This window comes from Tenebrio molitor, chromosome 2 (genome assembly GCF_963966145.1).
Source record: "Tenebrio molitor chromosome 2, icTenMoli1.1, whole genome shotgun sequence".
NCBI lineage: Eukaryota > Metazoa > Arthropoda > Insecta > Coleoptera > Tenebrionidae > Tenebrio > Tenebrio molitor.
Window position 1 is genome coordinate 14,627,567 of NC_091047.1, and position 16,290 is coordinate 14,643,856.

At 35.5% G+C, this 16,290-nt stretch overlaps 1 protein-coding gene across 1 annotated transcript; it reads left to right on the plus strand.

The window, feature by feature from the left end:
* Window positions 1-3,316: 3,316 nt before the first annotated feature.
* Window positions 3,317-16,176, plus strand: Rme-8 (receptor mediated endocytosis 8). The gene is made up of 28 exons (XM_069037072.1): window positions 3,317-3,476; window positions 3,563-3,640; window positions 3,691-3,958; window positions 4,099-4,261; window positions 4,368-4,548; window positions 4,869-5,123; window positions 5,185-5,434; window positions 5,497-5,669; window positions 5,722-5,929; window positions 9,472-9,627; window positions 9,694-9,948; window positions 10,002-10,379; window positions 10,433-10,804; window positions 10,857-11,126; window positions 11,182-11,670; window positions 11,726-11,877; window positions 11,933-12,134; window positions 12,186-12,374; window positions 12,429-12,564; window positions 12,621-12,805; window positions 12,859-13,050; window positions 13,102-13,449; window positions 13,536-13,757; window positions 14,009-14,718; window positions 14,772-14,988; window positions 15,147-15,332; window positions 15,386-15,767; window positions 15,821-16,176. The coding sequence occupies exons 2-28, from the start codon at window positions 3,573-3,575 to the stop codon at window positions 15,931-15,933; spliced, it is 6,720 nt and encodes a 2,239-aa protein (XP_068893173.1). The 5' UTR covers window positions 3,317-3,476; window positions 3,563-3,572; the 3' UTR covers window positions 15,934-16,176.
* The last annotated feature ends 114 nt before the right edge of the window (window positions 16,177-16,290 follow it).

Here is a 16,290-nt window from a genome sequence, read left to right on the forward strand (position 1 = left end):
TCGTCTCAGTCGAAAGCTATTATGGTCAGCTGAAATTCCGCCCTACATTCTTTGTATGTTCAAGTGAAAAAGCTGAAAACTTCATGGAATGGAAAATTTGAATCGGTTAAATATAGTGGTAATTTCAAGACAAATAAATCTTCCACTCGATCTTCCATATTTTTAAAATATTAATGCTATGCCGGTACGCAGCTGTGAAGGAGGAGGGAGTTTTTTAATTTAATTTCAATGTTCTGATTAACAAAACAAACAGTTAATGACTTTTCACAATGATGCGATTTTCTTTTAGTAGTTAGTAAGGAAAACATGATCACATTAAATCTAACGACTATAGCCTTAGCCTTCCTAAAATAAGTATAAGTAAATTGCTACATAGTTATACAACGTGTTTCACGTAAGAGTACAAAATACATTTCACAATGGGAACTAGATTCATTAAAAATTATAAATTGTGGTTTTGGACATCCCTAAACTGACACAATCGCTGGAGAGCTTTTTATTTTTACAAATGTGTGAAAAGGGGGAAATTTTTAAAAATTCAGGGATGTCCAAACTATATTTTGTCAAAACATGATTTATTACACCTAGTTACTCATGGAAATCGAATATTGGGTTGCATTTTGAGATCGTTAGACTCGTACTTTTACGTGAAACATGGTGAAACACGTTGTATAGTTAATTTTTTAATGCTGTACAAAAAGTCAGGCAACCCAATATACAGTTATCAATGCTGCCTAGATACCATAGATTCGTTTATAATAATTGATATGGATCCACGATGCCGCTAAAAATTCTGTCTGTCAAAATCTTCGTCAGTCTGACAAGGTTTTGGACATTATTTGATAATAAATTTTAATAGAAATGAAAAAACCTGTTTAATAATGCTTAATAATCTAGAATTAATTAATAAAAAAACAGTACCTAAGTTACTAAATAGAAACAATAATTAATGATATTATGGGTTTCCCCAACCTTAAGTTCCGCATGTTCTATTGCGAGCAAAAAAAGTGGGACATCAACGTCACTGTCTTGACTTTTAATGTGAAATGACCATTATCTGTTCCTAACCCTACTTTGAATTTATTGACGTTGTCATTAAGTATTGTGGGTTGTAAGGAATAGTTTAAGTAAGCACGTAGTGAATATTTATTTAATACAAAGTCCCAATCAAAATGTACCTTTATCAAAAGAAGAGGGCATTTGGAAAAGGAAAATAGGAGTATAAAATAAATTTTTAAACTGTCAGCTAGAATAGTGTCAAATTTCTATGACAGTAATCAAAGGCAAAATGACAATAAAGCTTGAACTACATACATCGAATTTTTCAAAACTGACGCTTTTTATGCTACCAATAGTTCATCACAGACATGTTTGTAAATGTTCAAAATCATGTTTTTTTCGAATATGGATAAGTAATTTACAAAATTGAAATAGGAATCTAGTGAATTATTGAAAGTACAGAGCATGGACCTAGTATACTACCTTCATGGTACAGGGTCATTAACTCATTATAAATTATTGTCCCATCGCAGTTGGCGTTGAAAACCCACACAAATTTGGGATGTGCCAATAGCTTCGCAACGTTAGACAAACTAGTAGACAAATTTATCTTCTCTGTTACACTACCGCCAGCAGCGCTACCTATCGGCGATGCTAGTCTCACTCATGTTATAAAGCTTGCGGCACATTCACTACATTACCAACGCCTGCTGCGATGAGACAATCATTTATAATGACCCGTATATACTGCGTTTTTTATTTCGCTGAACAAACAATGTAAAATGGCTATCTATGTTCAGTTCTAAAATGGACAAGTCAATTCATCTGAAATAGGCAACCAAACTTACAGATCCATGAATCCTATGTTCAGTAAAATAAAAAACTCAAGGTATATTGGGCTGCCTGACTTTTTCTACAGGATTAAAAAATGAACAGTATTGATATTTATTATTATGTATTATTTTTACGATGCAATACGCTATACTGCTATTATTTTGTTTGTTCACTACCTACTACCTGTGAAATAACGACAAACGTAAAGATATTATACATTCATTTTTGTTTTAGACCAGAGTAGGCTATTTTAATTTTTTTAAATGTTGGTATCGGGGCTATGTCAAAATAACAAAATCAAAATTGTTCGAACTGCCAGTGTCAAATTTGACAATTAAGTATTAAGGTAAATTAGTTTTAAATTTGTGCAATATTTACATTTATCACTAAATACACACATTATTGAGTCCTCGAAATTATGTAGTTAATTGGAAAATGATAATGCTTGGCTACATGGTCATGAATTTTGACAAGAAAGTGTAACCTCAAATATTATAGATGATGTATATTGTCATTCAGCCACAGTCTTACCATACAACTCGCCAAATTTCCATAGCCTACTCTGGTCTAAAACAAAAGTGAATGCACTTGTACCTAAGGTCATTAAATCAACGCACACGTAGTGTGTTGATTTAGTGACCTTACTTGTACAGTTGCGGCCGTTGAAATCTCAGACAGGAAAGATTTAAACACTCTGTATAAATTCCGAAATTTGATTAGCGTAAACAGGATTGTCATCAAGGATTATAAAGTCAGTGTCAGTATTTGACATATTAGGTCAGAATCGCGCGTAACTTTTGAAATGCCGCAATTATCTGATTTGCAAAAATGTGTTTGACTGAGGGACGGTGTGAGTATAAGAGCCATTGCGAGAGAAACGTCACTTTCAATACCATTTACAAAGCTAAAAGTTTGGCGTTGTCAAAGTGTCTGAGTTTTCAACGGCCGCAACTGGACCTTCATGTAGAAAATTGTCTTGCTTTTGTCAACTTCATCAGATCAACAGACTACAAGTACACAACACAACACCAACTGAATTTTGATTATTTGATCATACTTTATTCCTAGACCTTACCAAATAATTCTGCTACATCGTTTTAATTTGTACTTGTACTACTTGTAGGTATTCCTAGTAGCAGTGGATAGTAATAATAGCTCCGACAGAGATAAGACAATGTACAATGCATATAATATAATTATGTGATTTAAAGAAAACAAAAATGTATCACATATTTATTAGATTCTTAATATTAAACAATATTTTTAAATGTTTTTAAATAGTCCTTAATTACGAGATATGCAACCAACATGTCACTAATGTAACCTGAGAAACTTTCAGTTTCAAGTATAACGGTCAACGCTGATAACGTAGCCGCTTATTTATGATAATCGATAGGTGGTTTATAATACAATTTGAAAAAAAAAACGTAATCTTGGTTATATAACTTTTCGCGGTAATTTTTAAATAGTAGCTTTGACATAGCAAGTGACTTGATTTTGACATTTTATTTTGACGGTTTTCTATGATTCTGACATTTATACAGCTGACACCCCCCAAGCAATGTCTCATGAAGACGAAAGTCACAGTGTCTTATAAATATTATTGTTTTTACTGACCCACGCCTGAACAAGATATATATTTCGTATGTACTTATGTAAAAACTGCCGGATAAAATTTATGTGAAACGTCAACAATTTCTACGTCATTAACAAATTCTCTCTGTTTTAGGAGATGAAAAATGATGCCCATTAAAGATAATCAAGATGTTGCATGCTTTTTTGTTACAAAACACTCCTGGAAGGGAAAGTAAGAATGCAGTTATTCTGTTCTGTAGAAAAATTAATGTATCGTTTTAGGTATAAAAGAATATTCTCTGTGGGCACAATGGGAATTACCACCTATAATCCGTCAACGCTGGAGGTGACAAACAGATGGGCATATAGTGATTTTATATCACTGCAACCTCAGAAAAGCGCAGGGAATACTCCTAGTGAATTTGTGATAACTATGAAGAAAGAACGGAAAATAGACCACATGAAATTTTCAACTGAGCACAGGGCACAGTTGATGACAGAAGCGTTAAAATTCAGGCATAGTTTTGCAGAGAAGCCAAAGGAAGTTTTAGTAAGTAATTTTTATTTGTGTTGATACAGAATGTGGTTGTTTTATCTGATGTCTCAAATTACTTATATCATAAAAATTTCATGTTAGTAAGTACTTTATTTTGTAATGAAATATGATAGTTTTGAACTGGATATTTTTAGCGATACCATGCATACAAGCATCATTGGTCAGATGTTCGACTGCCTATAGTCTTAGAAGTAACACCATACTCTCTTGATCAACTTGATCCAGCAACAAATCATGTTCTAGCTAGTTACTGTTTTAAAGATTTTGAAGGAATTTGCACCATATCCGATTATCCAGGTATTTTTTCTACTTATAATTACATATATCTTAAACAATTTCTATTTTATAAAATAGAAAGAAAATGACTTGGAGGATATGTTGTTATAATAATTCATAATTTCAGGAGCATTTGTAATAGTGTATGGAGGTTTTGGAAGATTGCACTTGTTCCAAGCAGTTAACTTTGAAGAAATAAAAGTAAAAATGCTTGAAAGTGCAAGTCAAAATTTAGGTCTCACAATCAAAGTACTGAGTACTCCAATTACTTTAGAGGATTTTCAACTTCAAAGATTTGGAAAGTACAGGTAAAAGTATTGATAGCAGTTTATAAAGAAAAAATAAGTTTTCAAAACTTCCAAATAATTTTTAATAAATTAAAAGAAGATACATGCTATAAATCAAGATGAATAGAAGTAATCAACAAACTGAGATAAAACAGAAATAAACATTTTCATCATATTAAAATGTATGAACCATGAATTTTGATTGTGATGAATGAATGTGATTGAAGTGTTAAATTGTATGGATGTGTTCATTTATTTGCATTTTATTTATGAGTTGTTCAGTTAAATGGTCGTAGTATACAAATTTTGGAAGTCGTGTGATTAACAAAAGAATTTTATAGTGATGATGAACATCTTACGTCTGTGTCGGAATTCCCTGTGTATAAAGTACACAAAGCTAGACATGCGGAGCCTATGCGGAGAACACTTTGTCTTTCAGAGACCTGTATATTGGAGAGAGATCCGCAGACATACAGTATCTGTACACTTCGACCATTAAGTGACATCTTCGCTTTAATACGGGACACTAGCAATCCTCAATTGTTTAATATCGAGTACATAAATGGTCTTGTCAGAACCTATACTGCAACAGATCGGTGAGGACTAATTTACCTTACTTTAAGTTTGTTGCTACATGCGTTGTTTTTGCCTTTGTAGAGATTCTCTTCTAGCTTCTTTGCTAGACGGAGTCAGAGCTTCTGGAAATAGAGACGTTCACGTTGCTATGGTGCCAACTGAAAGAGGTTTACGTTTGGGTCCTCTGCACTTGCCAGTGGAGGAAGAAGCAGAAAGTATACATGTTAAATTCTTGCAAAACCCTCCCCCCAGAAGATCATTTTTTGAATGTGTCAGACGATTCAACGCAAACGTTCCTTATAGCGGACTTCTGTACAGTGTTACCCAAGATGTGAGTTAAAAAATTTGAAGCAAACAATTTAGATAGCAATATAATGTAAATATTTGTTACAGGGTATATTTTCGGAAAATAAGGAGAAATTAATAACTGGAGCTCTTCAGTCACTCGTACAAAAAGAGGGGGATCAAAAAACAATACCCTCAATTGAACTTGAAGCACAGTTTCATGCTTTAAGAAGACTTGCCGCCAGTAAAGTCGGTTACGCAGCTTTTACTACATTACCAGGGTAATACTGCCGACTGAAATTTAGACGAAATCTTATATATTCGTCAATTCAGTTTCAGAGAAGCAATAGGACATAAAGTTGTTAATGCACTAAAAAGGAATGATTTTGGATTAACTCATGCAGCAATAGATATGATTTGTGCACTGATGCATCCCATGCATGATGACTATGACCTTAGACAAGAACAACTGAATAAATCGTCATTACTTCAAACCAAAGCATTTTTGGAAAATCTATTAAATATGTGGACTACCCACATAGTAAGTATTCTACCTTTCTGCGTTAGGATATCTGCCATTTACCTTAGTACTGTTAAACAGAAGAAAACGTTTACAAAACAAAAGTACTATTTGTGGAATTGAATAACTAATTGTTTTAAATTATTTAAAAAACATTGCAAATGGTAAAACAGGGATTTCCAAAATTACGGTTAAGGAAATTTCATTTAAATAATTGTGTAGTTGTAACTGTGTTTTCAATTATGATTACCTGAAATACAAGCAAGAAGGCTTTTCACGAACTGTCGTGCGTAATTTTTTTTGGAACATTGCATTATACAGGGGGAGCAACAATAACTGTTTCAGTTGGCAAAAAAAAATTTACATAAAATTATCAAGACTGAATTTTACCTATTTCGGTTTGTTTTATTGATATTATTGACAGCTGGTATACATTTCAAATTTAAACGTCTTGGTTTTTGTAATCTTTTATTAATAAAATGGTTTTCTCGTTGGAACATGACATAAAAGTCACCAAAAATCACCAGAATTTATTGCCAACTCATTCAGTACTTGTTGCTCACACGGTACTTTTACACGATATACCGGGTGTTATGTAAGTCCACGTACTAAATTTAACCACCAATAGGACTCGTTAAAATAAACTTTTTTTTACTTATCATTTTCTTCGCAAATTCTTCCAGAGTTAAAATTAAAAATAATTTGAACCCTAAAATTCATACCCGCTCATGTGCTTACACAGCCATTGATAACGAAGCACGAAAAAAAAAATTACTCGATTAAAATACTCGAATGAAAAACAGTAAAAACTGTTAAGTAGTATTAGAACAGCGATCGTTCTTTCTTCAAAAAACTGTATAGTCTTACCGCACAAAAACATTTTCACTCACACTTTCGTTTCAATTATTATTATTATTATTATTACGCAAAATAGAAGCTAAGACCGAAGTCTGTTTGGCTTCCAGATCAAAACGGAAAAGATGATTATCCCATGAGCGAAGTGTCCAATTAGGGGTTAGAAAAATGTAAAAAAATTATGTATTGTAAAGCGTTCTATTGGTGATTAAATTTATTACGTGAACAGTCCATAACACGCTATATAAACATATGGTCTGGAAAAATGGAAATGCTAGAAATGTTAGATGTTATTTCTACAGTTCTTGGACGTATGAATTTATCTCTTCCGATTATAACTCATAAAGTTAAATGAAATTCATCACTGGAAATAATGTGATGTCAGTGCATAGTTTTTATATCTTTACTTCATACTTGCAGATGTACCGGGCGATCAACAATTCTTAGATAAGGGGCGGCTATGACTTTGACAGTCTCAGATTTTTCGTAGTGGTGTTTTCTATAACGGAGAATGAACATACGGCGCTGTTGCCTGTTTGATCGAGTTTCTGTAAAAAGTTCCAAATTTAAATTGAAATAGGTATATGCAACCCAAAATACTTCCGTGCATCCAGAGCATCTGAAAGTCTATATTTGGAAATACGTTTCAAAATCCAAAGCCTTCTTTGATCTAAATAATTGTTGATCGCACGGTATATTTTAGTATGTATTTCAAATAATACAGAGTTATTATAAATGATTGTCCCATCGCAGGTGGCATTGGTGGCGTAGTTGAATGTGCCCCAAGCCTCATAACATGAGTCAGACTAGTATCGCCGGTAGGTGGCGATACTGGCGGTAGTTTTTACGGCCGGAAATCTGTCTGTCTTCATTGCGAGGCTTGCGGCACATCCAACATTTGTATGGTTTTCAGCGCCAACTGCGATGAGACAATCATAAAGCGGCTGTGTACTGTGAAGCGATACCACGAAATTCACCGTTCTTACTTTATCGTATTAATAAGTTGAGTTGTTACGAAAATGTTTCAAAAAGAAAGTCGATTTTTTGACGTCGCAAATGTTTCGAGTCCATAAACAAAATGTTCGTCTGGAAGTCCCGGTGATAAATACAGGGTGTTATGGAAGACTACGTAATAAATTTAATCACCAATAGAACTCTTTAAAATAAACATTTTTTGCATATTTTTTTAATCGAATATTTTTGTTTTACATTTTTCTAACCCCTAATTTGACACTTCGCTCTTGGGATCAATTGAAACGAAAGAGTGAGTGAAAATATTTTTGTGCGGTAAAAACTTTCCAGTTTATTGAAGAAAGAATGATCACTGTTTTTACTGTTTTTCATTCGAGTATTTTGTAATTCTTTTTTGTGCTTATCAATAGATGTAATGAACGGGTATGAATTTTAGGGTTCAAATTATATTTAATTTTAACTCTCTTTGGAAGAATTTTGCGGAAAAAATGATAAATAAAAAAAAAATTATTTTAACGAGTCCTATTGGTGATTTAATTTATTACGTGGACTTCCATAACCCCCGGTATATAAACATATTGGATGTAGTTTCATTAGTATTAATAGAAATAGCACATAATAATCAGTAAAAAAAAAATAAGAAAAATTAAAGTTTTTACACCGTCAAAATCCTTAAGACATTAGTTAATGCCAAGCCACATGGGCATTGTGGTGTCCCTGCCGATTTTTTTTTTTTTTTCAAGATAACTTGAATTATCAGTGAGACATAACTAAAACAAATGCGCAGGAAACACATGTTGAATACAGAAACATTCGGCTTTTCCGACAATTTAATAAGTACAGAAAATAATCTCGAATTCAACATTTAAATTTTCTTTATATTTTTTCTATATTGATTAATTCATTGAGCGTTGCAATGTAGGTACTCCTAAAAATGTTTTTTAACCTTTTCCCTTACGATCCACTAGCTGTTGGATAACTTCAGAGGGTATGTTAGATTGAGTCGTACATATTACAATTTGCGTTCATTTGTACAAATATTGATTATATCACAAATTAATTATTGTAATTTGAACCGTGATCACGATTGTTATTGATGAATATACCATCTGTCGGACGGTTATCAATGTCCCTGATATTGAGTGTGTAGAATGGAATGAACTCGTGAAAGTAAACATTATTGAAATGTTTTCTACCTAATCATGTTGCAACTTCTGAAAAAGATCGGGGGAAGGTCTGATGTAGATGAGGGACTACCCTGTTGTTAACTGTGGTTTCGCCTTGTGTGATCCTGCGCTGTCACACAACGAGACAATTTTGTCCATATACAATGAATGCAAAGGTTTTCTGAATACATATTTGACTTCAATCGTGTATGGGAGGGTCCGGTTAATCCTGATTTCACAGGATGTTTTAATACATGTTCTATTTTTCAAACAATTTAAGAAACAATACATAATTACTTGAAAGAGGCAAGTGGTCAAGTGGAAAAGAATAATACCCCTCTACCTTTGGTGTTTTGTAATATGTGTATTTTTATTAAACTTAGATAAGTATTTTTTACTATGTACAAATAATACACGATACATGTAAAAAAAATAATGAAAATCCGACGATTTTCGTAAAATTCATCGCTTTTTGGAAACGAACAACACTGCTCTTAAAGTATACAAAAAATGTGATTTTTGTAGTACGAGTACCTAATAATGTGTACCAATTGTCGCTTAAAATTACAGGCTCAAGGCACAGGAGCTCTGATAGTCTCTGCCATGTTGGACGTTTTAACTTTCGCTCTTTGTGTTCCGTACAGCGAAACTACAGACGGAAAGCACTTTGATGTGCTGTTAGAAATGGTATCTGATCGTGGAAGAATGTTATTTAGACTGTTTCAGGTAAAACGAGATTATAAAGAAGTCAATATTTGTCATAATATATTTTTATATGTTTTATATTTACAGCACCCGTCGATGGCAATCGTAAAAGGTGCCGGCTTAGTCATGCGTGCCCTTATTGAAGAAGGTGAAGCTGAAGTTGCTGCACGAATGCAAAATTTAGCTTTAGCCGAAGGCGCCTTACCACGTCATCTCCTTGCGGCTTTATACACTCAGGGTTCTGACGGTCGCCTACTTACGCATCGTCAGCTGTCCCGACATTTGGTTGGCCTTTGGATTACCGGAAACCCCACAGCTATGGGACTGCTTAAACGAATAATGGTGATGATTTGAGTATCGTTGAAACAAATGCATCAATTTTTTCTGTTTATCAGCCAACTGGTTTGATATCATTTCTCGATTCTGAAGACAAAGTTCCTGAACAGGCTATGGAACAAGAGTTACTCAATCACCGGGATAATTTAAAAATGGCACAAGATCATGCGAACAAATCGAAGAAAAACCCTAATTGGGCCGCCGTTGAAAGACAATTGAAAAACGTCGAGAAGCGAGTTGAGCATTATACAAATTTGGCGTTACAGCATTGGGGCGCTCGCGTCGGAATTACAATTGAAAGAAAGGAAAAAATCAAGGAACGGCCAATAGTTTTACGGAAACGCCGCGAGAGAATTAAAGCCGAATCAAATTGGATTTTATTTTACTGGAAATTCAGTCAGGATCATGCTCTTCCAAATTTGATCTGGAACCACAAAGTAAAATTTAATTGCAGTCTGAATGATTTGAATTCTATTTGATTCTGTTTTAGACTAGGGAAGAATTAAGAAGTGCCTTAGACAACGAAGTGAGAACCTTTGCTTCTGATCGCGAGTTGGCAGGATCAGCTTTGGTCGCATGGAATCATCAAGAATTTGAGCTACATTATCAATGTCTTGCAGACGAAGTCAAAATTGGTGACTATTATCTCAGATTGCTCTTAGAAATGGACGACCACAAAGACGATTCGCCCATCCGAAGGTCGTATGAATTTTTCAATGATTTATATCATAGATTTTTGTTAACAACTAAAGTTGAAATGAAGTGCATGTGCCTTCAGGCTATGTCTATAGTTTATGGGAGATACTATGAAGACATAGGTCCATTCAGTGACACCAAGTATATCGTTGGAATGCTTGAGAGAGTAAGTGTCGTAACAATTTTTTCTTTAAAATAACTAAAATCGAATGAACTAGTGCGTCGATAAAATGGAACGTGACCGTCTGGTTATGTTTATAAACAAGATAATTTTACACCATCGAAACGTGAGAGATATTCTAGAATCGGGAGGAGTCCGCACCCTGGTAGATTTAATGACTTTGGCACATATGCACACTTCAAGGGCCGTCATTCCCACTCAAACTAATGTTATTGAGGCTGGACCTGGAATGCAATTAGTTCAAGAGAAAGAATGGTACTACAATACTGAAGAAACGGGCAGAAACGGACCTGTCAGTTTTCAGGAGGTTTCTACACGCAAATTTCAGTCACACACGTTACATTTAAAAATAACATTTGCAGATGAAAGACTTGTTTAAGAAAAATGTGATAAACCACCGAACCAGATGTTGGGCAATGGGTTTGGATAGCTGGAAAACCGTTTCTCAACTACCACAACTTAAATGGTGTTTGCTAGCAAAAGGCACTCCAGTACTAAATGAAAGTGAATTGGCCACGTATATCTTGAATATTCTTATTCGAATGTGCGAGTACTACCCAAGTAGAGATGCGGACGACGCAATAATCAGACCGTTGCCCAAAGTGAAACGCCTACTCTCTGAAGCGACCAGTCTATCTCACATTGTTCAGCTGTTGTTAACCTTTGATCCGATTCTTGTAGAAAAAGTTGCGACTCTGCTGTGTGAAGTTATGCGTGATAATCCTGAAATGTCCAAGGTATATCTGACAGGCGTTTTCTACTTCATCCTGATGTACACAGGAAGCAATGTTTTACCGATTGCGCGATTTTTGCAACTCACACACATGAAGCAAGCTTTCAAGTCAGACGAGGTGTGTACCAAATATGATTGCCCAGCACGTAAATATTGTTAAACGTTGATTGTAGGCTACGTCGGACATAATGCAAAGAAGTATATTGGGTCAGTTATTACCCGAAGCTATGGTAAACTACTTGGAAAACCATGGCTCAGAAAAATTCGCCCAAATCTTCCTTGGTGAATTTGATACACCTGAAGCAATATGGAGTTCTGAAATGAGGTTGAAAGGGATGTTTTTCTATAAAGTGACAGTCGATTAACTTGTTTCTTTTTAGGAGAATGTTGATCGAAAAAATTGCTGGGCACATAGCGGACTTCACCCCAAGACTGCGCAGTCATACGATGGCACGGTACCATTACATACCTATTCCAGCCGTTCGATATCCACAACTGGAACGAGAATTGTTCTGCAACATTTTCTACTTGCGCCACCTTTGCGATACGACCAAGTTTCCAGATTGGCCTATTCCCGATCCTGTAATTATGTCGTCATGTTCGAGTTCATCAATTAATTTTATTTTTGTTCAGGTGAAACTACTGAAAGATGTGCTCGATGCTTGGAAATCTGAAGTTGAAAAGAAGCCGCCAGCCATGACAGTCGAGGAAGCGTACAAAAGTCTAGGCCTGAATGGAACGTTTCACGAAGAGGCAGTTGTTCGTAAAGCTTATTACAAATTAGCTCAACAATTTCATCCAGACAAGAATCCTGATGGCAGAGTAAGTTAGATGTTAAGATTTTGTTAGGCTAGAGTTTAAAATGTTTTATCGTAGGAACGCTTTGAAGAAGTTAACAAGGCATACGAGTTTCTGTGTAGTAGAAGCGTTTGGACGACAGATGGTCCCAATCCTCACAATATTGTTTTGGTTTTACAAACTCAGAGCATCTTGTTCCACAGATATTCAGAAGGTAAATTCAGCCTCCACATCAGTAAACAAAAGTATTGTATTTTTTTATGTTTCTAGAATTACAACCATACAAGTACGCTGGTTATCCGCAGTTGATCAAGACAATCAAAATGGAAACAGCGGATGATCAATTGTTTTCAAAGAGTGCCCCATTGCTTGCCGCAGCTAGTGAACTAGCATACCATACCGTACATTGTTCAGCTCTAAATGCCGAAGAACTGAGAAGAGAAAACGGTTTAGAAGTATAGGTATTCGTTTGTAAACATAAACATTTGAGCTCACCTTGTAATTGCAGGTGTTGTTGGAAGCCTACACAAGATGTGTAAATGTTTTGAACAAATCCTCAAAAGCAACCGATACTGCAGTTTTAGTTTGTACTCATATCACCAAGTGTTTCAGCGTCGCAGCTCAATTCCCTGCTTGTCGCGAACGGATGATCGATTTGAAACAACTTGTAAAAGATCTGTGTAGAATACTTTACTTTAAGGTACACTTCCGAGTTTATGTGTAGAAGAGCGTCACCAATTTGTATTTTCAGCATTTAACAAAACTATGCTCAGTCGCTACCGAATGTGTAAGTGCTCTAGCTATCGATTCCATTCTTCAGTTGGAACTGATCAAATCGGGAGCGTTGTGGCATCTTTTGCTCTTCATGTTCAATTATGACTTTACGCTTGATGAAGGGGGAGTCGAACGTACTGAAGAGGCTAATCAACAGGAAGTAAGCAATAGATTGGCCAAAGAAGCCGTCAAGGCCTGTGCTGCTCTCGGAGGTTACATTCCCGGAGAAGATGCACCGCCCCTCAATAATTTAACGAGGGGGATATTGGAGTCGCTTTTGACTGGTTTCTTGGCGAACCAATTGGGTGATGACAAACCGGAGGAGGTAAGTTACCAGATTTGTATCACAGATAAATAATAAAGTTTCAATATTAATACTTTTTTTATCTGTATAATCGTGATTTATTTTAGATCCTCAAGACTTTGAACAGCAACAGCGAAACTCCATATTTAGTTTGGGACAACGGAACGCGAGCAGAACTTACAGATTTTCTGGAAACACAACGCAGTGGTAGAGGAGATTTGGATCTGAGTATAGGAACAGAGTTCACGTACTCCGCACATTCTGATGAACTACGAATAGGTGGTATTTTTATCAGAATATACAATCAACAACCAACGTATCCTATTCAGGTAAATTGTAAATTTAACCCCACGTATACATATTTATTGAAATAACAAAAAAGCTACGAATCTTATTACATTTTAATTAAACCGTCGTTTTGTTTTAAAAACACAAACCACTTGAATAGCCACCGGCTTGAGTATGTCTTATAATTAGTTCATACAGTTTACACCAGATGTCTCACTGATAGCTGAACTCGCCAATAGGAAATTATTTTGCTCTGTTCTAAAAAATAATCAAAGTATTTTTTTATTTACAGAATGCCAAAAATTTTACAATGGATCTTTTAACCTTCCTTTCCGAACAATCGGAATACCTCCTCAATTTAGTCAATATAGCGTACTCCGTTACCATAGAAGATAGATTAAAACATTCTGTGATGGCTTTGGAGGCTTTAACAAATGTGATAAAAAACAACGCATCAGTAGAGATGCAGTGTATCGGATACTTCCGTTTATTATTTGGTTTACTTAATGTTACTCACAGTCCAATACAGAAAGGAGCACTCGGCGTAATATCAGTAGTAACTAGGAATAACGAATGCATCAACGACATTGCCGCTACTGAAGTACTGGGTTATTTACTCCTGGTCTTATACACCATTCAAGATTCACAACCCCAAATTTTGGACACTCTCTATGCCTTGATGTCAACAACCAAAATAGTCAAGGAGGCGCTCAGTAAAGGCGCCGTCATTTACTTGCTGGATCTGTTTTGCAATTCAACTAGTGCACAAATACGGTTGTCCTGCGCCGAGTTGTTGGCACGAATGAGTTCCGATAAATTGGTAGGACCTAAAGTAAGACTGTGTTTGGGCACTTTCTTGCCACCTATCTTCGCGGATGCCATGCGAGACAGTCCCGAAGCTTCAGTTAATATGTTCGAATCGGCACACGAACATCCAGAACTAATCTGGGATCAAGACGCTAAGGATCGTGTGTGCACAACTGTTGCCAGATTAAGAAGAGAGTGAGTATCGTATAAGATCCTGAAAAGTGGATATTTATGTTTGTGGTTTTCAGACACCAAAATGCTCAAAGTACTAACGCGGCAGCGACATGGAAAATGCCAGACGCGAATGGTCTAACGAACTTTGCAACTCCAAATGAATTTATTGTTGGTGGGGTTTATTTGAGAATTTTCATCGCTAACCCTGCATGGACTCTGAGAAAACCCAAAGAATTTTTGTCGGAGCTGATGGAAACTTGTTTAACACTGATGGCTAAGGAAAAACCAAACGTAAGTCTTACTTAATTTAATAAATAAGTAGCTACAGAAAATTGAAATAAATTTAATTAGTAAGTAATGAAGAAATAAAAAAATTAAAGGAAGAATTAAATTTAAAATTTGCTTCTGACGTTTAAAATTACAACGTATAGAGATTTGGTGCGTTGCAGACTGAACTATTGGAAATTGGAACAACCGCTCTCTGTTCATTATTACAAGCACAACCGGCCCTATTGGATTTGGTACCATCGATGGGCCATATTCCCAGATTATTCAGACAAATGGGATCAAACGTAAGGCAAACAATAGTTCCAAAATCAGCTATTCTTATACTGAATTCGCTGTCAAATAGCAGCGTAAGTTGCGATAACATGAATTATTTTATTTGGTACAAAATGATGGTTTTTAGATTTGTGTTGCTGCTATTGCGCAGACTGAATGTATGCATCCTCTGAAGCAGGCAATGCAAGTAAGAAAAGATATGATAGCAGTAGCCTGTGAAGCACTGAATCGTTTATTTTCAAACAATCAAGATCAACTAGTGAAACAGGCTTTAGATGTTGACTTTGTGCAATTCTTGTTGACATTGTTAGAGGGACGACTAGAGATTATCGATAATCCCGCTATGACGAAAGCTCAAATCGTCAAAGCCCTCAAGTCGATGAGCCGTAGTTTGCTCTACGGCGAACGCGTTTCCACTATACTCGAAAAAAGCACCATTTGGGCCGAGTACAGAGACCAGAAACACGATTTGTTTATTTCGAGCACTCCTATTTCCGGTTATCTTACAGGTAATGCAGTAACTTTTATAAAACCAGCAACATTTTCTCTACTTCTGTTTTAGCGGGAACACCAACAACGGCAGGATATTTAACGCAAGGTTCTAGTGTCAAAGTACCACTACAACCTCCTCCAGTCGATAAAGAAGATACCGCCTTAAAACCGGATGGGCTCTAATCTACTGCACCGTGACAAGTGATCCACAGGGTGATATTTGTAGCACTGCGATTAAAAGTGGATTGAGTATTAACTGTGTAAATACATTCCTACCTTTACAAGCAATAGACTTAACGTTTGATAAACTTAGTGTAATTTATGTAAAGTTATATTGTAAAAAAATGTAAATGTTTAAGTATAAAGTACTTTGTATGCTTTACTAAGGTTATTTATGCTTAACAAAAATATATATTTTCTATCATACGATTGGTCAGTTTTAATGTCAATTTAGACTGTGACATTTGAAGGCAGAAGAGTAGAAGATGGTCACAGAAAATTACTGAAAGGACACACCTAGCCTAGAGGCTAAAGGCAACC